This window comes from Plodia interpunctella, chromosome 21 (genome assembly GCF_027563975.2).
Source record: "Plodia interpunctella isolate USDA-ARS_2022_Savannah chromosome 21, ilPloInte3.2, whole genome shotgun sequence".
Classification (NCBI taxonomy): Eukaryota; Metazoa; Arthropoda; class Insecta; order Lepidoptera; family Pyralidae; genus Plodia; species Plodia interpunctella.
In genome coordinates this window covers 4347187-4371044 of record NC_071314.1, presented here as the reverse complement: position 1 = coordinate 4371044, position 23858 = coordinate 4347187, and the positions used below count along the sequence as shown (strand labels likewise).

General features: G+C 33.8%; 1 protein-coding gene across 1 annotated transcript in view; it reads left to right on the top strand.

Moving 5' to 3' along the window:
• LOC128679473 (peptidoglycan-recognition protein LF-like) overlaps positions 1 to 20988 on the top strand; it is a 31547-nt gene extending 10559 nt beyond the window's left edge. The window contains exons 3-10 of the mRNA XM_064436668.1: positions 780 to 987; positions 1502 to 1620; positions 8938 to 9140; positions 15374 to 15388; positions 17534 to 17654; positions 18284 to 18518; positions 18975 to 19093; positions 19368 to 20988. Coding sequence (XP_064292738.1) covers positions 780 to 987; positions 1502 to 1620; positions 8938 to 9140; positions 15374 to 15388; positions 17534 to 17654; positions 18284 to 18518; positions 18975 to 19093; positions 19368 to 19633 — 1286 coding nt within the window. The 3' untranslated portion in view covers positions 19634 to 20988. The remainder of the gene's footprint in view (positions 1 to 779; positions 988 to 1501; positions 1621 to 8937; positions 9141 to 15373; positions 15389 to 17533; positions 17655 to 18283; positions 18519 to 18974; positions 19094 to 19367) is intronic.
• The last annotated feature ends 2870 nt before the right edge of the window (positions 20989 to 23858 follow it).

Below are 23858 nucleotides of genomic sequence, written 5' to 3'. Positions count from 1 at the left end.
GAAAACAAAAAACGTCGTTTGGAAATTTCAAAGCGCAATCTTGAAATATTACAGTCCGATCCGGATGAATTTTGCCGTCGTGTTGTTACCATGGATGAAACATGGGTCCACCATTTTGATCCCGAAACTAAAAGACAAAGCATGTCTTGGAAACGGCCATCATCGCCACCAATGAAGAAATTTCGCGTTGCTCCTACCGCCGGCAAAGTTATGGCCTCTGTGTTCTGGGATAGTGAAGGAATCCTTTTTATCGATTACATGCCGAAAGGACAGACCATTACTGGATCCTACTATGCTAATTTATTTCCAAAAGTGCGTGAAAATATAAAGGAAAAACGGCGAGGAAAACTGTCATTGGGCGTGTTGTTTCTTCACGATAACGCTCCTGCGCATCGGTCCGAAGTTGCGCTCACGGCAATCCGCAGTGCTGGCTTCGATCTTCTTGATCACCCACCATATTCCCCGGACTTAGCCCCTAGTGACTTTCACCTATTTCCAAAATTAAAGGAGCACATCCGTGGAACTAAATATAGTGATGACGACGCAGTTATGGCTGCCGTAGACGACTTTTTTGAGAGTCAAGAAAATGATTTTTTTTTGGAAGGAATTAGAAAGTTAGAGAAGCGGTATACTAAATGTATTGAATTAGAAGGAGATTACGTTGAAAAATAAAATATTTTTGTACACATCTCCTGGTTTTTTTATAGTGATTCTAAGAACTTTTTGATTTACCCTCGTAAATACGATAAAAAAATAATTTAAACATTTATAATCTCCAGGTTATCCATTCCCGTTAGTGACCCGTGAGGAATGGGGGGCGGAGCCCCCTCTAGGCGTGACGCCTCTGTCCTTGCCCGCGCAGTACGTGGTCATCCACCACAGTTACCAGCCGGGCGTGTGTTTGACCAAGGCCGAATGTGTAGGGGCTATGAGGTCTATGCAGAGGTTCCATCAGGTCGACCAAGGTTGGGGCGATATTGGATATAAGTAAGTCTCTTTAGTCTTTTTCTCTTAGTGCTTACTTGTTTCTTTTTCACGGTCTTCGGTATCTATAATCATCTGAACATTGGCACACATACATTCTTGACGGCACTATTCTAGCAACAAACAAGTAATCGGGTTGGCCCCTTCTGCCAGGATCAGCAAAGGCGGAAACGCAAAACTATAAATACCAAAAAAGCGGCTAGGTTGAAATGACTTCAAAAAGAACATTTAAGTATAAAATAATGGACAACACTCAATGGCACACACCAACTTGTATCATGGTTCCGATGGACACAATCACAGAAACGAGCATAACCGCAAATATCTGTGAAACTAGTACAAACAAATGACTGCTCTGGGAACTAAACCCAGGACCATCGGAAAATCATTGTGTATGCACCATCGCCACGGGTGTGTGGCGATGGCGCCGCGAAGATACTCCTAATAGCATCGAGATCATGGTTGGAAAGCTGATGCAACGAAAGAAAGTTTCATAAATCTCTGTATTTATTTTCAGCTTTGCCGTGGGCGGTGAAGGGTCCGTGTATGAAGGCCGTGGATGGAGCGCCGTGGGAGCCCACGCAATCGGCTTCAACTCCATCAGTATTGGCATCGTCTTCATTGGGGATTGGAGAAGTGAGTAGTATCACAATCAGTGAGAGATTGAGCACAAAATTCAGAAAAAGTTAATAATCTAGGCAAAGAACCACAAACGTATTTCAGAATTCCTTTTATTCCAGAATTTCTAATTATTCCAAATTGAAAAATGCAACTAACATATCTGTTAAACTCAGGGGTCATTAAATTATAAGTGGGTTAAAACTGAGCTCTCTACTTTTTCACAAAATTTCCCATCCTCTGTGTTTTTCAATAACGTAACTTTAGTAGTATAGTTAAAATAGATATCGATATATTTGCTATTCATTTTATTAAAATTTTTCTTTAAAAACAGGAAATAATTAATCATGAGGAAAATAACCGGTAAAACACGTTGAATTAGGTACGTTACGATGCCTGCCTTTGAAGAAATTGTTGTCATGTTTTCTGGTAAATAACTTATCAACATGGATTCATTCATAACATACAATATGCCTAAGTTGAAAAGTTTGTTCGATATACCCAAAAAGGAATATATGATTCATTACAAACCTTCATTATGTTCATACATAATGTCATACTTATGTATATGACAGCCAATTTGTGCGGAATTCTATCCAGAATATTCAAGCTGTGTTTCTACAACAATTTGATGATTTTGTATTTCTTTCTTCGCAACAAGATAGAAATCTTGTATTCCCAGATTTTTCAGGAGTCCGGAGACTTTTCCGATTACCGCGATCTTTAGCATAAGTACTTCTTTATCAGACCATTTGAACGTATAATGACGCACATCAAGCCGCACTCGTGGGTTTATGTCTGGATAAAATAGCTGAATCAATTTTCAGATGTCGTCCCGCCAGCCCATAGCTTGGAAGCAGCCAAGCTGTTGATAGCCGAAGGAGTGAACCTTGGCTACATTAGCCCTAACTACATCCTCATAGGACACCGACAGGCGTCCGCCACCGAATGCCCTGGACAAGCCCTCTTCAATGAGATCTCTACCTGGGACCGTTTCCAAAGGGATTAAAAACATATTGATGATTTGTTATCTATTTGTATGTTATTGTTAATAAAAATATGATGCAAAAATAAGGAGGATTTTTTGTCTGACTTTTATATTCGAACAAAGTAGTTGTTATCCTATGATAATATTTTTGGATATGACTGAGCATTTTTGTTTTGATGAATTTGTTACAAGATCATTATAACACATTCTTTATCTACGTAAGTGAAGCCCCGTGGCGCAGGTAGTAATTAACATTTGTAATAGATGTATTTCTTTTAAAGAAAACAAATCGATGGTTCTTGACTTGCGGAAACCTCTTCTAGAACGTTGGTTCGAGTGGTTTGAACTAACACTTAACTAATTTGTTCAATTCTTAACAAATAACCTATGTTTTATTAACATAGGTTATTTGTATATATATATATTGTATATGTATATGTATATGTTATTTATATATATATATATATATATATATATATATATATATATATATATATATATATATATATATATATATATATATATATATAAATAACATTATATTTGCAGTTCTCAAAGCATTTGTTGAGTCTCCACGAAAATATTGGTCATATTGAAAAAAATACCTATATATATGAAAAATAATTACAAAGCTTTATAATATGAAAATTATGTTTAAAAAAATAAAAAAATAACTTTATCAAATGTATAATAATCTATATAGCTTAATATATATTCAAATTCTACATTTTTTATTTAATTTAGGATCATATACATCAACTTATTGACGTCAAAAAATTACTTAAACTAAGTCTACAGCCTTTTCTCCAAGGACGTCAATTAACAAATATAGGTCTTATACATATATTAAAAATTAGGTGGACGAATTTACATCATTATTTAAAATGTCAAAATTTGAATGAATAAATAAAATAAAGTTTTATTTCCAATAAAATTATTGAAAATTGACACACAAAAAATGAAATACCTGCCACTAGATGGAGGTAAGTAGTCGTAAAAGTCATGTCAGATGCCTTTAGGCGATTTGAATAAAATCTGACACCAGTGTTAGCAAAAACACAGTCGATATGATGATGATGCTAGGAAAAAAATTATTTCCGTGACGCTCATATTTTTTCCCATCAGTACGTGTATTGTTGGACCTCTAAAACTTAGGTGCATAAAACGGTCTTTAAGTGTAGTTTAAACATCATCCACGAAACCACAAGGCAAAGTTCGGAGAAACCGCAATAAGACATCATCTTAGTGAAATTCCCATCTTAACTAAATAATTATAAGAAAACAAGTTTGTTTGCTCAAGCGTGTCTACTCAACCAATTATTTTCCAATTCCTTGAAATTTTGCATAAATGTATTTGAATTATGGCGAATGAACATACCTTTTATCCCGGAAAATAACTGTTCCCGTGGAAAATTTACACGGGCGACACCGCGGGCAAAATCTATTTGAATTATAATGGTACTTTAGTACCTACATATAATATTTATATATCTATGGATATTTCCAACCTTTTTTCTTCATCTACTAAGTAATAGTAGGTATACACCTACATGATACGGCCAATTATTATTACGCAATTAAAACAGTTGATACATGATTTTGGATATGCCAAAATCATTGTTAAATTATCTTGTTGGTATTCCTGTAGATTACGCCCCCAAGGTGACAGCTAGGGAACCCCTATTCTAAGATAAAGTAGCCCCCTTGACCAAATTACTAAAAAGCCCCTTTTTATACTTTCCAAAATGGAAGTACTAAAGTATTCAAATTCAAAATTCTTTATTCAATTTAGGAAGATATACATCACTTATTGACGTCAAAAAAATTTCTTAAACTTAGTCTACGGGCGACTTCCAAAGCGCAGGTGAAGGAGAAGCGGCGCAAAAAACTTTACCGCAGCCTTTTCTCCAAGGACGTCAATTAACAAATATAGGTCTTATACATATATTAAAAATTAGGAAGACGAATTTACATCATTATTAAAAATGTCAAAATTTGAATGAATAAATAAATATAAAAAAGTTGTATTTCCAATAAAATTATTGAAAATTGTCGTCACACACAAAAAAATATAAATAAAAAGCTAAATGTACAAAACGAACGTAATCATGTCATAAATCAATTAATATGAGGATACTGCACCATGCTTGGGCCAAACATTATTGTCGTTCACATTATCATCGGACTTGTAATATGCCTTTTTACAAAATACTTCTTTTATATAATTTCTATAGTTAATTTATATAATTTATATACTAGCCTATATGGGTGTGTGTGATAACCATTATAATAATATTAATATTATGACCATATAATTTTATATACTTTGACAAACATTAATGTGTGATCACACTCATAAAGTAATCCCGAATGACATTGGATATGGGACAGCATGAAATGGGTACATTATGTTTTTATGAGCCTTTTTATTTAAACTCATTATCAATCAAATCTAATTACGTGGCACTTGAAACATTAGCATAATCGTAGATTGGCGTGTAATCACTGATAATATAAATTATGGAAATCAAAATTAAATGACATTTAGGTTCGTCTATTACAGTGCCAGTAAACTTACTTACTTGTGGTAGGTACCTACCTACATCATATTCTGCATTTGAAGAGTTACAAATATATTATCGTTTAATAGGGAAAGTACCGAAGACTGGAAGTACTGGAATCGATATATAAATGGACATCGCATAAAATCATGCACTCATATACAGAAGGATCCAGTTAATGCACTCAATCATTCGAGTCATGTGGTCAATTATTGCCTCATTCGTGATCATGCCGGGTTTTGCTATTGGTAAGCGAAATATAAATTAATTATTGTTTTATTATAATATTTTTCGATACATATTTTTCGTATAGAGAGGCGATAAGCTAGTAAACAATTTCAGACTATCAATGAACGACTCTCTGCAACGTAGGTACGTGACCCTCAAGTTTCTTGGCTATCTCATAAGGGATATAGATGTATAAAATATACGTACAAAATAGAGAATTTTGCGTAAGTGATTACGCAAAATTCTCTAAATGATAAACCTAAGACTCATCTAACATAATCACCACTTAATTTTATATCTCTATCATTCATCATCAACCGCTTATATGGGGTTGGTACAGTATGACAATGTGCATAATTTTTCCCTATTTTATTATTAATTAGGTAATAACAAAATAGGAAAAAATTATAAAGATTGACATGCTGTACAAATTTGCCGTTAAGTCCACCATTTATACGTAGATATTACTTATTCCACTAGCTCAGTGACGAAAAGCGCGAAACGAGAGAGCGCCACGCTGTAATCTTCTGTTCATTACAGTATTAATATTATTTGTGCAATAATATATTTTGAAAATATTTTATCAGGTTTCCCGAACCCCGGATTCGCTTTCTACACCAAATCTGATTGGGGAGCTGCGCCGGCGACAAACGTGCATCCGTTGAAGACTCCAGTGCCATACGTCGTCATCCATCACACTTACATCCCAGGGGCCTGCACGACTGCGGAACAGTGCAAGGCGTCCATGAGGTCCATGCAGAGGTACCATCAGAGCATGAACTGGGGGGACATTGGATATAAGTAAGTATATATAATACTAGCGGCCAGCCCCGACATCGCTCGGGTGAAACCATAATAAAAGTTATGTGCTATGTTACTTTTGAAGGGTTGTGTATCTCCTACCTAGGCTTAGTAGATTTTGATTTATTCATACAAACAAAAATACAAATATGTTGTCTTTATAATTACGATCAAAACTGCTACAATTTCTCAATAGTCGACACTAAGAAGAAGAGTAAGTATAGGTATATTTTATGACTTGTAAGGATGAGGAAGTTTTCTTTCTTTTATCTAAGTATTTTTTAATCTAAGTCTGTATGATGTGTTATATGTTTATTTATTTCTTATTTCTTACCAGTTTTGTCTTGCTTTTGATTACGGTGAATAAAATCACAGAGCTTCGTCACACATAGCACAGAGGTCATGATTCAGATTCTTTTAAAATTTCGCCTTTGGTCTATTTATCCACACCACAATTCATTACAAACTTGTCATTGACCGACCTGAATAGACCATGAATACTTAATAAACCACTTCACGGAGTACCTACTAATTCCAAGGAATAGACAAATAGCCATTTTTCAGTGATCCATGAGCTACGAACAATGTTAGAATGTCAGTACAGTACCAAGATAAATCACAGGTCGTTACGCTGAAATACCTTTCACAAAGTCGCCAATGGGATTAGGTATGACGCGTGTTCAATTATTTTTGTTATAGAAATGTCCATCTGATAAATGAATCACCTTCAAGAGATAATTATCTTACTAGATTAGAACGGTAAAGATTGTATATACTTGTAGCACTGGTTTAATGTGATTACGTTATAGTACGCGATTTGGAAATTACTAAACAAAATGACTTGTGGGTAATAAATCCATACTATGTTTCATACCAATACAAAATAATATAAAAAAGCAAGTCTTTTAGACTTTTTGGGCTAAACCGCTAGATCGATTGTGATGACACAAATGTCATCAAAACCGGTCGGTATAAGTATATTTAACGACCACATACGGTATTCTATGCGTGTAAACTAAGCCAGGATAAGGCTTTATGGAAATCGACATACAAAATGTACCAATATTTATATAATTACTGTCATTAGTTTTGACCACAGAAATAGGAAACGTGGTTTCAAAGAAAAAAAAATAAAACACGGGCTTAACAAATTACCCAACAAAAAATAGAAGTACTGGTAGTTCACTATATATATTGTAGCATTTGCAATCATGAACTAATGATATTATTATCTGAACAACATCTAAAAAACTCACACAATGTGACTCCGAGCTAAAAATAGTATCTCATTTTTATAGGTACAGTTGTTTAATTAGGTATTCAAATAGGTTCTAATGCGAGCACTTATGTGAACGACCTTTAGGGGAACAACCGGCCACTGTGGTTTTTTATATACCGGGGCATTAAAGTAATTTTGATCAGTATCCGGTTTGGTATAACCATAAAAAGATGGTCAATGGGCATAATTATTTTAGAACTAGCTTTTGCCCGCGTCATCGCCTGCGTGGATTTTTTTTTCTTCAAATATCTATGTTTGAACGGCGGTCTTAAACTACATGCCAAATTTCATCAAAATCGGTCCAACTGTTTATCGGTGAAAGCGGTCCCATTTATTATCTATAATTACCGATTTAAAATTTTCTTTTATCTTATACTAGCGGCCCGTCCCGGCTTCACTAGGGTAAAAACATAGTAAATTATACCCCTAAATATTCCTCAGGAATCACGCTTTCTATTAGCGAAAACTGCAATTAAATCCGTGGAGTAGTTTTTTATCGCGAAAAGACAAACAGACAAATAGACGCGGTAGAGGAATTTGTTTGACTTTATGATAAGGATGTATTTATATTGTTAATTTTTGTAAGCTTTGCCGTGGGAGGCGAGGGTGGCGCGTACGAGGGCCGTGGGTGGGACGCGCTCGGCATCCATGCCGGCAGAGCTAACAACTGCAGCCTCGGAATAGTCCTAATTGGAGACTTCAGGAGTAAGTATTGCAGGGACATCAAAAGACAAACCACAAATGGCCATAGTATAATCAGGAGTTAAATTCAACTTTCAAACTTTCATATTTGTAAATACCCAATACTTATGATAAAACAAAGTCCTCAGCTTTTTGTAAATATCCTTACTATACATAAAACAATCAGATAGATGCGGGATGTAAGTCCAATAATTAGGGAACTTTTCAAGCTTTTCATTCAAAGTAAAAAAAAAAATAATTTAGTAAAATATATATATATATATAAGGAAGTCGCCTTCATCAAATACGACCAAATAGAGGAAGCTAATGAAGAAGGAGTTTACTGTACACAAACAAAACTTCAACATTAATAAATTTAATGTTGAAGTATGTTCGTGGAAACAAAACAAAGCGCAGTTACAGTAAATAATATGAAACTTACATAATTTTTATTCCGATCTGGATGATGCATTAACTAATATGATTTACAAAGGCTGTCAAAATTATTATCATTTTCCTGCCACGCCATCGCTAGCGCAAGCACCAGGCGGGTGATCGGTCTTCACAATCTCGGACCTTGCACCCAAGCTGCTGATAAGAAATGGAATTAAAGGAAAACTGCCATTCTCATATTCCGTCTATTTTATTTGGAGTTCTTCTATTCGTGTAAACCTTTAGATGTTTTGTGACCTCAAATTAGTTTCAATTTTTTTATATACTTTGTGTAAAGGTCTCCCTTTCTGTCCGTCTGTTGGCAACCACGGTTATTAATTACAATATTATTTTTCTTGTTCTAGCTGAGCTGCCCCCTCCACAGCAACTGGCAACGACACAAGCCCTGATCCGCGAAGGCGTCTCCCTCGGGATCATCAGCCCAGACTACAAGCTGGTGGGCCACCGCCAGGTCATGAACACGGAGTGCCCTGGTGGCGCCCTCTACAGACATATCCAGCAGTGGAAACATTACGTGCCGGAGTTTGTGTTGCCGGTGCCGGCACCGGCATAATTGATTAAAACTGAAGATCTTACTATTTTTAAGTTCACTTGTTTGTTATATCTTTGTTGAAAGTACATTATAAAAATAAAATACTTTATGCATTAAAAAGATATTTGCAATATGGCGGTCTTATCCCAGTCTAAGTTTGGCTTTCGAAATCCATACATTTGAAGTTTTCTATAAACCTCTATTTCCAGTCACATACCATTAGTAAATTAATTTAGCACACGCTGATCCTACAATAAATAGATATAAAGTATTCAAAATCAAAATCAAAATCAAAATCAAATCATTTATTCAGAAATTAGGCCTTCACAGGCACTTTTTCACGTCATAATCTAAATTAAATGATACTAAGCTACAAACTACTAGCATTTCGGAACGACCACTGCTGAGAAGAAATGCCGAAAGAAACTCATTCAAACAGTGTTGGTCCCTATTATGCCAGAAGGGCTTACCATTTTTTATATATAAATTTATGTATAATTTTTTTGTTATAATTTTTTATCAGTAATATAACATTAAGTACATAATAAAGTACATGGTCAAAAGGTATACTGAAACATATTATGATTGTGATCAAGTGCTGATGAAAGGAAAATATATATATACTTATATATATATATGTATAATTAACCAAACAAAAAAAAACTTTTAATAAAAGATCGAGCTGACCAGTTCCCCCGGCAGCACCCGTTCACGAGTTGACGCGTGAGTGACATTGTGACAGAGTGACATCGCGAAGCTCAACCACAATAGAGGGAACCTCCCGACCCGATCCACGATGCCGCTACCGGTTTGACCATTTGAATGTGCATGACATATTCGATCTCCATAATCTAACATAATAGATACCTATGTTACTTTCAGACACTTGGAGATCACAAATCACGTATATGTTTTACAATAAATGTCAAAATATATGTAATAAACATGTCAAGAAAATATATAAATAATAATAAAAAATAAAAAAAAATTAAAATCAAGTGTGAGAGGTGGAAGTTTTAGGAAGGGTCCAAGGTTTTTTATCATTTAAATAGTCGCTAATCGTGTAATAAGCATTAGCCATTAAAGCATTTTTAATATATGATTTAAATTTTGGCATTGGCAAGTTAATAGCCTCTACAGGGAGTTTATTGAACAATTTAACACTTTGACCCACGAAAGACCGCCTAACCTTTTTAAGTCGGAATCTGTTCATACAAAGTTTATGCCTATTACGAGTGACTACACTGTTAACATCGCTCAATGTTTTATACAGGTGTAAGTTAGATTTAACAAAAATAAGTACGTCGAAGATGTACTGAGATGCAACAGTCATAATATTTATCGATTTGAATAATTCTCGCAAGGAATCCCGTGGCTTAAGCCCATAAATAAAACGAATTGCTCGTTTCTGTAAAACAAAAATTTTTCCTATGTCAGCTGCATTACCCCATAACAATAATCCGTAGGACATTATGCTATGAAAGTAGCTGTAATACACGAGCCTAGCTGTTTCGATGTTTGTACACTGTCTGATCCTTCTCACTGCAAAAGCTGCCGAACTAAGTTTTTTGGCCGTGATTTCAATATGTTTATCCCACTTAAACTTACTATCCACAGTAATGCCCAAGAACTTGGCACTGTGTACCCATTCTAATACTTTACCATTAACTACTAAAGGAATATCAAGTTGGGGTGCGTTTGAAAGAGAGAACTTAATACACTTGGTCTTGTCTGTGTTTAAAGCCAGGTTATTAGTTGTAAACCATTCAAGCACAAGTGACATAATGTTGCTTACATTGTTATAATTTCTACTTTTTCTATCAACTTTAAACAGTAGTGACGTGTCGTCAGCAAATAAAATTACATCACACAATTGTTGGGCAAGACAAGGAAGATCATTTATATAAACTAGAAATAGAAAAGGACCAATAATGGAGCCTTGAGGCACGCCCATGTGCACAGGAGCGCTGTTAGAGGCTGCTCTATTAATTTCTACTTTCTGAGTTCTATTGTCTAAGTAAGAAGATAGTACATCAAGGGCCGCTCCAGTGACACCATAGAATTTAAGCTTATTTTTCAGTATGTTGTGGTCGACACAGTCAAAAGCTTTTGAAAGGTCACAAAATACACCTATAACATCCTGTCCGGCTTCCCAAGCATCATTGATAATTCCAACTAGAGTGGCTGCTGCATCAGTAGTGGAACGACCTTTAGTGAAACCGAATTGACTATTGTGTAATATTTTGTTTATGTTAAAATAAGAAACTAATTGAGTTAAAATTAGCTTTTCAAAAATTTTACTTAATGCAGGTAGAATAGAAATGGGTCTGTAATTAGTGGGATCGTTTTTAGCGCCCTGTTTGAAAAGAGGTATAATTTTGCTGATTTTCATGAGGTCAGGGAAAACTCCATCTGAGATGCAATTATTGAATATAATAGTTAAGTGGGGAGCAATCAGATCAATAATAGTGCTAAGCACTGAGACAGATATACCCCACAGATCCTCTGTATTTTTCATGTTGAGTGCTTTGTAAGCAGATAATAATTCTTCAGGAGAAATATGTCTAAATCGGAAGGTAGATTTAGGATCTGAGGCATTTCTTTTTAATAAATCATCTGCAGCACTGGGACAAGACGAAAGGGAGCCCGTAATATTTTTAGAAATATTGGCAAAGAAGTTATTGAATTCGTTGGCCACTTCGTCATTTGAATTAATGGTTTTATCACCAACTTTTAAAGAAATATTGTTGTCGCGTGGGTTAAACTTGCCGGTTTCTTTATTAATGATTGACCAAGCTGTTTTGATTTTGTCATTAGAATTTTTTATTTTATAAGTTAAATATAAAGATTTTGCTGTTGAACATACCTTTTTAAAAGTTTTAGAGTAACGTTTAACATATGATATAAATTCCGCATTAAAATTATACTGTTTTTGACCATAAAGTTCATACAACTTGTTTCTGCTAATATAAATACCATTTGTAGCCCAATCGCAAAATTTAAGTTTCACTTTATTATTAAAGGTCTTAAGAGGAAAAGTTTTTTTGAATTCTGTTTCCACTGTATTAAAAATCTTATTATAATGTTCATTAGGATTTTTAGTTAAATCTAATTCAGGCAATTTCTTATTTATGGTTTCGCGAAAACGCATTTTGCGGTACTTAGTTAACGGCCTACGGATTACAGGAGCGGAGATAAGGTTAGACTCTTCGTTACGAATAAGTGACACTTGTTGGCCCAGGTGGTCAGACCCCAGACAGGCGAACAGCTTTCCTTCAGAAACAGTACAATCACAGAAAATATTATCTATACATTTGGCTGAGGTCGAGGTTATCCTAGTGGGTTCAAAGAATGTGTGCTTTAAATTAAATGAATCGAGCAAATTTTTAAAGCCATTGCTTTCAGAACATGAAATCAAAATGTCTATATTAAAATCACCACATAAAACTATGTGCTTATTGCTGGAGGTAACTCGCCTGAGGGCTTCCTCTAAAACATCTAAAAGAGTTTCATAACAGGCTGTAGGAGGTCTGTAAGCACAAATAATAATGTATTTATCCAACTCTACACAGGAAAGTTCTATTTTGCATTCAACTGACAACCGTACTATGTCTTTCCTTTCTTTATGCTTATAATTTCTATTAATTAAAATTAAGGACCCTCCGTGTTCAGAACTTTGTCTTAGGAATGTACTTCCTACTATATATTTATTTGGAAAAGCTAATTTAATTTCATTTTTAAAAAAATGTTCTGTAACACAAAAAATATCAACCTCTCTATGTTCCAAGAATAAACAAATTTCATTATATTTGCTGGTGAAACCCTGTATATTTTGATGAACAAGGTTTATAAAAGAAGGTTTCACCTCTGTCTTATTACCTAGTTTAAAACTAAATTATTAGTACTAGTACTAATATCTGGTGACTTCGTTATATTTGATATAACGGGTCTATAAATATTGTATGCTAAAAGTTTAGCAATAGTCGACTTATGTCTATGGGGCAGGTACACAGTACCATTGTTGTAAAAGCAGTTATTAATATATTTATTTAAATCTAAAATATAAATCTTTTTTAAATCCCAAGTGAGGTTATATAAACATGTATTCAATGTATGGATATACTTGTTGTTAGAATAATTTTTAATATATGGGAAGAGAACTAAAACTATTTGGCCAACACCCGATTTTTCAATTTCTGCCAGAACATTTTTACAGTTTAATAAATCTCCACGAGAGACATTTTTACTATTGCCTATGGCTACTATAAGAGTAGTGTTGTGATCAAATTTCTCATTCTTTATCTTGGACATTATTTGTGAAATGTGTAATCCTGGCATACAAATATTGCATGTGTTCTGTGTAGTATAATTCGAAAGCAAGGGACCCAGGTTATTAGACAAGTAAGTATATTTATTTACAATGATAAATAACTTTAAGTAAATTTGATTTGTCTATTAATCCAGTTTTTTCTTTTATCAGTTTATCTCAATAAAATAAATTTAAATAAATAAATAAATATATACGGACAAATCACACAGATTGAGCTAGCCCCAAAGTAAGTTCGAGACTTGTGTTATGGGATACTAACTCAACGATATTATATTTTATAACAAATACATATATAGATAAACATCCAAGACCCGGGCCAATCAGAAAAAGATCATTTTCCATCATGACCCGACCGGGGATCGAACCCGGGACCTCTCGGTTCAGAGGCAAGCACTTTACCACTGCGCCATCGAGGTCGTCAAGTGTAATTTTGTTACTATATTAACCAAAACGTTACTAAACACATAATAAATACATACTTCACAATCACCTATTTCATAAAAGTCAAGAAAAAAGTCAGTTTGAAGCGGTGGTGGTGGTAGCAGACGCCCGCCTGTGAATTGAAAAGTCTCAGGTTCGTATCCTACTCGTGCCATATGAGTTTGTATACCTACCAATCTGACTCGTATATAATACTTTTCATTACATAGACCACCACTTGCTTCCGGTGAAGGAAAACATCGTGAGGAAACCTGCACATTGGTTGACAGTTTAGTTCCCTAGTGTATATGCGACTGCCTGTCACTAGATGGAGATAAGTAGTCGTAAAAGTCATGTCCGATGACTTGAGGCGATTTGAATAAAATCTGACAACAGTGTCAGTGTTAGTAACACTCGATATGATGATGATAAAATTTAGTTAGAGCGTTTGCAATGAATGCTGTATCTTTGAATGTTTTAGGTAATTTTACACGCTCTGTGTAAAGAAGCCAGACATTTATTGGAATTCCAGGTTTAATTCCACGTATACAAAACTTATCTACGGTTACGTACTACTCCATAAGAAGACTATAGTGGATTTGATATCTTTGTTTCTATAAGTGAATGTTGATAGCAGCATCATAGCGACTAGTCCCATAAATATAACAGAATCATCTCCTAACCTAGTAATAATAAATTATTGAATCTAGCTGCGCGAGCTGGAGTTTCGCGCTTCGGTCACCTCATATATCATTTCAGAGATAAATAAAATTGTATGAGAAATGCAATAGGTACATGTAATATATTTGTTAAATCGATTTCAATGAAATTGTCAGCAACACTATATAACGACAAAAGTTGTTCAGCGTAATAAGTAATTTTTATGTATTTCATAGTTTAGGATTATGATTTATGATACACTATTGTGTATCATATAATATAATCATCTAATATACATAAGCTGGGAGTACTTCCACGTGGTGAAGGTGGTAACAGTTTGGGCCTAATTTTCGATGACGACGGATCGTATATAATCTTTGATAAAATCCGTTCAGCTGGTTTGGGATAACTAAATGACAAATATCCTCACTGTCGTATCTATTTACAATTCACCGGAGTTATAAAATCGAACAAAGTCATCATCAGCTTGTTAGTAAATAAGAATATTGTAGTTTAGAAAACAATGCCTTCATATCATTTATAGAATGAAGAAAACTATTACAATTAAAGTATGTGAAGAATGAACCAAAAAAAGATGTACCTATAGAAATTCGAAGAGTGCTTATAAAATTTCTTTGACACGTTGACACGTCCTCATCGACCAGAGCCTTCGGGGATTCACCTCAGCAGAGAAACACGTAGGTATAAAACGCAGCATAGCGTACTTTGAGTAGCAATATCAAACAAGATCGCTTCACGAAAACTGTTCTAGCCTATGTTCCTTTTACTCTGTTTATTTTAAAGAAGAAAAAATAAGTTTTCTGTGCAGTGATTTTATTTAGAATTATTTTATGTAAGTACCTACATACCGCAATGTTTTACTTTAAGTAACATTATTTATTACTAAAGAAAAGTTAAATAAAATATAGTGTGACTGACGTGTGATTTTAACTATTTTCAGAATACTGATATATGAGATAATTATTCGGTAAAATGCTAAATATTTTCATGGGTATTGATTTTCATTTTGTATCATATTATTACACTTTATATAGTACAGTGGCCAAAAAATCAAATCGAATCTACATGGTACATATAGGTGAGCTTACTATTAAACTATGTAGTCGAATAGCGTTTTTAACCATTTGGCCGCATGTACGAAGACTAGGATTTTCATAGACTGTTTTATTTATCATAAGTTCTTATCTCATTACAAAGTGAACTTAAATGTCAATTATTGGGAATAGATAATATTTGATGACGCAATTACGTACGCATACTAACATATTATATGTATATGAATACGCTTACTATATGCATATGTCTATGGCAATAGATGCGAAATTGCCTTGTAAGCAGATCATACGACTAATTCAATAAATAGTCCATTGGAAACAGGAAAGTCCCTTTGAAGCTTGACATTTCGGGAAAATCAATTATTCATTTAGATAATTTGCACCTAAACGACTTATTTTTACTGGCTACAATCTCACCAAAAACAACATGTAAAAACAAACCAAGTCTCAATGAAGCTGTTTGTTTCTACAAAACGTAATGAAATCTCTAGATTAAGCCAAGTCTAAGGTTCCTTACTGCGATTTCTTTATATAGGTAGTTTGATTTTATGTGACTGACTGATGACTCTTTAAGCGTAATTACGGTTCATACATATATAGAAGTCAACTACCAATTACAAAAATCTAACTACTGGGTAAATCAACAACTACGCAAATCAGAGATTACAATTATTAAATCAGATATTTCTGCCGTTCTGTTTGAGACTTCTATAATATTGAAAGCAGAGTAATAGGCCTCTTTCTCTGTTATTCATCCATTACGGAATCCCTTGTTATACAAAAATAACTCAACTTACTTATCAATCAATATACTTAATAAAACAATAGAAAAAAAAACCTGTACATTGAATAAATTTACATAAAAACAAAGTTAGGCGATATGAACATAGTAAGAATCTGAAAAAAAAATATCATCATCATGTCTGTTTGTCTGTATATCTGTATGTCTGTATATCTGTATGTCTGTCTGTTTGTCTGTTTGTTCACGCTAATCTTCGGAACTACTGGACGGATTTGAATGAATTTATTTTTGTCTTATTGAGCCTGGGCAACATATATGGTATAAACGATTTTGAAAACTGGAACACCTGATGGAGAACAGTGATGGTACAGCTAAACTGTAGGAAATATTGATATGACGCCTTAACGAAAGTTATTCAGCCTGATGAGCATTTTCTGTTGAGATATAAAAATCGAAGATCTGAAACACCTGATGTAGAGCTATGGTGGTACAGCTAAACTATAGGAAACATAGAAATGATGCTCTATTATAAGTTGCTCAGTCTGATGAGCATTTTATGTTGAGATATAAAAATGGAAGATCTGGAACACCTGAAGAAGAGTCATAATAGTTCAGCAAAACTATAGAAAATATATTTTTTCAGTCTGTACCTACAATTAAATTTCTCTAATAATTTTGACTCCTTACCAAAAATTGGTCAGCCACGCGGCCAAGTAAGTAAACATTACTAAGAATTCGAATAATTTCTTTCAATAAGACGTCTTTAAGTCTAAACATGTGTCCGGACAACTATTATTCATTGAACTCGTCGCTACCGAAAAAATATCCTTAAGGCAATAAATATTATGACACAAAACGCTAAAAATGTAATTGATCTTTTTTTGTAAGCATTGTTTCGTATTATGTATTCAGAAATTAAATCTTTACAAGTACTTGTCAATCAAAATTTTTAATTAAGCTACCATATGGAATGCTTTCCAGAACGACCTTAGGTAGGTACCTTTTTGTTACATTATTATATGCAAATACTTACTTATGGAAATTATTATCGTCATAGCTCATAAAAAGGTTTTTGATAAAGGGATTTAGCTTGATAGCTTTTATCATCATCATTAGATACGCACGTTCCGATAATTCGTGACAATACATATACATTTATCTTAGTGTGATGTTGTTTTAGATTGTGGCTGCTTCGATTCATATAAAGTGTGTTGGGCCTCGAAATATGGATGTGATTTATATGATAGTACTTCTAGGAGCCGTGGAGATGAGGGATGCGTACCCAGCCAGTGTCGTCGGACGTAAGTGAATTTACTATTATGTAAATAATAAATTATTTATTTATTTGATTGTAAGATAAATAATACACACAATTAATTTTCATGTATTCGTAGAAAGGTACACATACACTCAACACTTAATTCTAATAAAGATATTAAATTTGGTTTAACCCATTGTTTAATTTCATTACGTACTATAATTTAATTACTATACCGAAAATATTTCACGTAAGAATCAAAACTCTATGTGAAAAAGTCGAATCTTCGGTTTTAATTATTTTATTTTGATTAAATTTTCAAGAACTGATGATTTCACCTTGTTATATAGTAAAATCTAGATCAACTTATTTAAAAAATCAAATGTTTCTGAGTTCAGCGATAAATATAAACACAACTGCCAAAAGATGCTTATACAAATTTAAACTATAGTATCTACATAACTCATAGAACAAGTTGAGGATCTAATTTTAGAAGCACTGTGATAAAATTAATTTTGAATTCTCACTGATTATATTAGTTTGATATAGCAGTATGACCACCAAGAAACAGCAAATTGTAAAGCAAAGAGTCGCCGTGGTCGCCATTTACTTTCCATGTTGATTTACTAACGTCCATTCAAGATTGACATTCATTTGAATAATTCTCCTCAGATTATGAAGAAAACGAACTATCTTTATACGATTTTCCATACAAAAGCCGAAGAGATTGGGGTGCTAGACCATCTGCACACGAACTTACTCCTCTAAACATTACCTTGCCGTATGTGGTCATACACCACTCATACATACCACCGGCGTGTTATAGTAATAAAGAATGTGTTAACGCCATGCGAGCCATGCAAAATATGCATATAGACAAGAATAATTGGTGGGATATTGGGTACCAGTGAGTATTTGCTATTTACAGATATTTACAAAGTTATTTACACTATAGTATCAAAAACGGCAAACGTCGTGAGGAAACTTGCACACAGGTACCTATGTGCAAGTGTCCTCACGACGTTTTCCTTTACCAAAAGTATGTTAGTAGTTAGTAAAACGAACAGTGCAGTCAGTTTGTTAGTAGACCCAGAAGTAAGTATGTTGATGAGCCATTCTGGATCACAGGCCCTGGAACACGTTTAGTGGGTGCCACAGAAAATAGATTTGAATTTAGATCTATATGTCTATTGGGCTTGAATATCCGTCGGATTAAACTAATTTAAAGCTACTTAAAGCTTCTTTGAAATTTGTTTATACATAGTACATACTATTGATTATTACATGTTTATTCAAATATTAACATGTTATATATATAGGCATATCAAATCACTTAGTGAAATCTTTGTTTTGTTCCCGTCAGTTTCGCCGTGGGCAGCAATGGCGTAGTGTATGAGGGCAGGGGGTGGGGCAAGCTGGGTGCGCACGCGCTGCATTTCAACAGCGTCTCCGTCGGGATCTGCCTCATTGGAGACTGGAGACGTGAGTTACTTTTGTTAATTTAATATTTAATGTTCCGTACATTAAAAGGTAAAAATGGGAGTCTTATAGTATCACTTTCTTGTCAGTCTAATATTTTATTTACAGATGCAATGAAAAGTGCCTATACTATTTCAAATTGATGCTGATCTAGACACAGGCATTCTCACATTTCAGCTTAAATTAATTTACTCTTGAATGTTTGTTTATCCTCTAGTGCAGATGCACCATCTGCGTTTAATTTTGGATAATATTTCATATTCTATAATTTTTTTAGAAATAACACCAACACCGGCACAAGTGAAGTCTGCACAAAAGCTGATACAAGCAGGAATAAAACTGGGCCACATAAAACCAGACTATAAATTGGTGGGGCACAGGCAAGTCCGGGACACGGAGTGCCCAGGAAATGCTCTGTTCAATGAAATCCAGGCGTGGCCGCACTACGTCTCGTTTCCTAGATCACACTTGGACCTTTTGGATGTCCCGGAACTGTCGGAAGAAGTCAAGGAAATAATTAGAAAAGAACAATCGCCGCATTGAGACTTGTGGCTCTCGTCGCGTTCCCTACTACTAATGGGTCATGGTTTACTAAACACGAGACATACCAGATGGAAACTTACGAGTCAAGAGCTTTGTATAGTATTCTTAGAACGGGAAATAATTACCTATTTTGATTCTTCTTTATATAGTTTCCAATCGTAGACAAAGATAACTAAATACTTCGTCATATACTTTCTTTCGCTCATGCAAGAAAGAGAAATGCGTAATAGGAATACACTAGAGGAGAAAACCCTTTGTTGCCCGTGGCATAGCTCTATGATTTTTTGTCCCTCATGAAGTGCTTATATAAGTGTTAATAACACCTATATTGCCGCTTTGTATAAGAAGCTAAGGTCGGGAAGTTGAATGGAAATTCTCTCATTTAACTACGCGCTAACTTTTTTAGTTTTATTTATCTTTGATACCAATGATTTATTACAATTTGATGCATCCGGTTAGTTGTCGAATGCGAATAACAGAGTTGTACTCACGGGAGTACTGTAAGGAATAACAAAATATCAAGGTGCTCCTAGATTCTATAAGATAGTTTTCCTGATCTAGATCTGATGTTCCACTGGCTCAATGTTGCAGGGAAAGAATTCCTCATTGATTCTGCATCAAATGTGGCATAAGAAAATCGTATCTCGACCTTGTTGTCTTCGGGTTGTGAAATAGATACCATCCCCATCTATACAAACCATTTCATATTTAAAGTTAAATATTTAATGAACAAAAGTTCCTATCTTTGTTTATAGTTAGGCAAGCAATTGTACGTAAATTGTAAATAATATAAGGGGTGGGAGGTTTAGATCTAATTATGGCTTAGTATTTCCTATGTTTATACAGAGTACAACATAAATTCATATAATAATACTGTAGTGAAGGACCTCTGAATCCAGAGATGATGAGGTAATTTTTCTTTTTTCTTTTATTTTTAGGTGGGAAATAAATGTTTTTTGAGGTCCCTTTTTTGCATAATTTATTTTGTCTTATTGTTCTTTGGCATACCGGTTTTGGAATAATAGATCTAAGGCATAATTGATTTTTGGTATACCGGTAAATGTAGCACACTTAATTAACTATTAAGTTAGGTTAGTTATGCTTCAAATTAGTAGTTATGCTGAAAACGTTATGCGTAAGATACCTTTATTGACATAATGATTTTTAAGCATAATGTGTTTAAATTCAATACGCTATATAATTACGTTATGATTAAATTTCAATGCTTATAGATATATTTTCAAATGACACGGGTAAAACACACGCCTACATATAATTTTAAATAAGATAACAAATTTAAATAGTTCTCTCTATTTATTAAGTAGAACAATTTTAAATATATTGTTTTCAAAATATTGTACATTACTTTTATTAGATACAATACAATACATGTATTGTATGTACCCTGATAGTATCCATCGTATTTCGTTTCAAATAGGTATATTGCCTTCTGACCTTATGTTGGTGAATCGAACCCAAGCAAATCCAAATTAAGAAATTGTGGTCATATTTGTTTTTACAAAGAGGTAAACTACTTTTTCATACGTGAAACGAGTGTACGAGTGATTGTGTACTGATCATACAATGCCATTCATTCATCAAATTATAAATAAGATACATTTTGCAATTACATAGGGACTTTACATGATCATTAGAAAAACACACCATCAAAATTGAAACATATTTAATGACAAGACGATTTTCACAAAAATAATTGTTTACTCCATTTATGTAATATTTAGTAGGTTGTAAGTATACCTAATAATTATTTAGATGTGTATAACTATTAAGATTTTAATAAAAATGATATATAACTAATTAGTTTCACGAACGCATTTAATTTGAACCCGTTGGCGTTAATATGTTTGAAAATTCTGGCTCATTTTATTACTTTTACATCATCTGGTTCAGTTTGAGCACGAATTTCGACCATAGATTACTAACTAGTTACTCCACGTACAGGTTACTAACTAGTTACTTCAGAGGTGTAAGTATGAGATTTGGCGAGAACGTAATCGTATCGAAATGTAATTTTTCTCATATAGAGAATTGATAGTTCTTTTTATATACGATAGTTCTGTTTATTTTCTATATAAATTTTGTCATTATCGATATGAATAGCTGTTGCCCGCGGCTTCGCACGCGTGAATTTCATTTCTTAAAAAGAATCGAAGTAAAATTTCAGTTATTCTTTTATCGCGTATTTTAATACTGGTAAAATTTATGTATTAATATGATTCAAATTCGTATTTCTCGTCATCTTTAGTTCAATTCCCAGTTTCCCGCTACGATTTTCACTACGTGTCTCGTTCCGGAACTTGTCCTGAACCGTTTCCTACAAATTGTCCCATGTCGTTTCCCGCAACGTGCCCCATTCCATTTCCCGCTACGTGTCCCACTACCGATTCCCGTAACGCGTGCCGAACATTACATGGACCTGTCTTCAAAAATAATAAAGTTTCGCATACATTTCTAGCCCTACATCTTTCCCCTAGAGATGAAATTTTCGAAAAATGCAATACTATCAAATACAAATTTAAATAAAACATTTCATGTATCTCACTTCAAAAATGACGGAGTGTTATACGAGTACAACACCTATTTCACCCCTATAGAGATGTAATTTTCAAAATTGACTTAATGTATTATTATTTTTTACTAATTACAAATTTAAATTAAAAATTTCATGTGTCTTAATTACTTCATAAATGACGACGTTTCATACAAACTTGCAACCCCTATTTCACCCTTATCCGGATGAAATTTTCAAAATTGAATTAATGCATTATTATTTTTTTTCAACTACAAATCTAAATCGAAAATGTCATGCGTCTCACTTCAAAAATGACGAAGTTTCATACAAACTGGCAACCCCTATTTCACCCCCTTATCCCTAAGGGGGTGAAATAGGGGATAGAATTTCGAAATATGCTTTCTTTTTAGCGGATGTCTACTAGTCACAATCTACCTTCCTGCCAAATTTCATCTTCATGGGCTCAGTAGTTTTCGAGATTTCGTGATACGTGATTGAGTGAGTGATTGATTGATTGATTGATTGAGTAAGTGTTTTTCGCTTCTTTATATATATAGATTACGTTCACACAAAAAGCTCAAGCTCGGTGGAGCCCGATTCTCAAGCAATCAGATTTCATCAGTGATCGGTGACTGGCTATTTTTATTAACCAAAGAATACTTGCAGAAATTCAATAAACTGAACATATCTACAAAACATTCAAATCTCTTGGAGTCTGATAATAAAATCTCTGTATTAGTATAAATAATTTATATGTATATTAAATATATATTTCACATGAAACTGTACATTAAAAACTCCATTATACATAGTAGTATGTCTATTTTTTCTTAATTAACAAGTGCGAATTGTTAAAAATGCTCATTACATAGATTCGTACAAACATTAATATTTAAAACATTGTAAATTCTATTTTAATAGTTACGTTAAACTATATTGACACCTACTGAAGTGTTTTTAACACAATTCGGAGGTTAGTAAAGCTTGGCTCATTTTTTTTTCGGTTTTAGGCCTGTGTCTATGGTTTATAGAAGTATAAGCGTAAGAGAATCACATCGATTACTTTAGTGGACATCGATACAACAGAGTCAGAAAGCCTTAATTTACATAAATACAATTGAAATATTTTATAAAGACAATATCAGAATATAACTATAATAAGTAAAATAAATATTTATTTCATTAAGTACTTATAATTACATGTTGTAAATATTTAAATGTCATGGCATGCTTTTTTACTAAGTAAAATATAATAATTTTTTTTCAAGCACCTATACAAATAAGGAGCAATATTAGTCAACAAAAGTAGGATTTGTACAGTCAACAGCATATCATCATCATTACCTAATTAGCGAGGCTCTTGCTTGACGGTGGTGTGGTGTCAGCATATCAACCTAATCAAATTCATTTCAATTTGGCCCCTATTACCGCGACACAATGATCCATGCAGTTTAACATGCGAATGAGATGCAGTCAACTACACCTATAGGGCGAAATGTTTTTTTTTCAAACGTTGTTTTCGTTTTGTAAGAACAACCGAATATCCTTATAATTTCATCTCGTACATTTTGTTATGCAATATTTCGATACAAATTATTGGAAGCGCTAAATTGGTAATGCTATAATTAAGATAATAGTTGCATACTCGTATGCGTTGGTAATGTAACCTTTTGGGCTTGAGAAAGAAGTAAT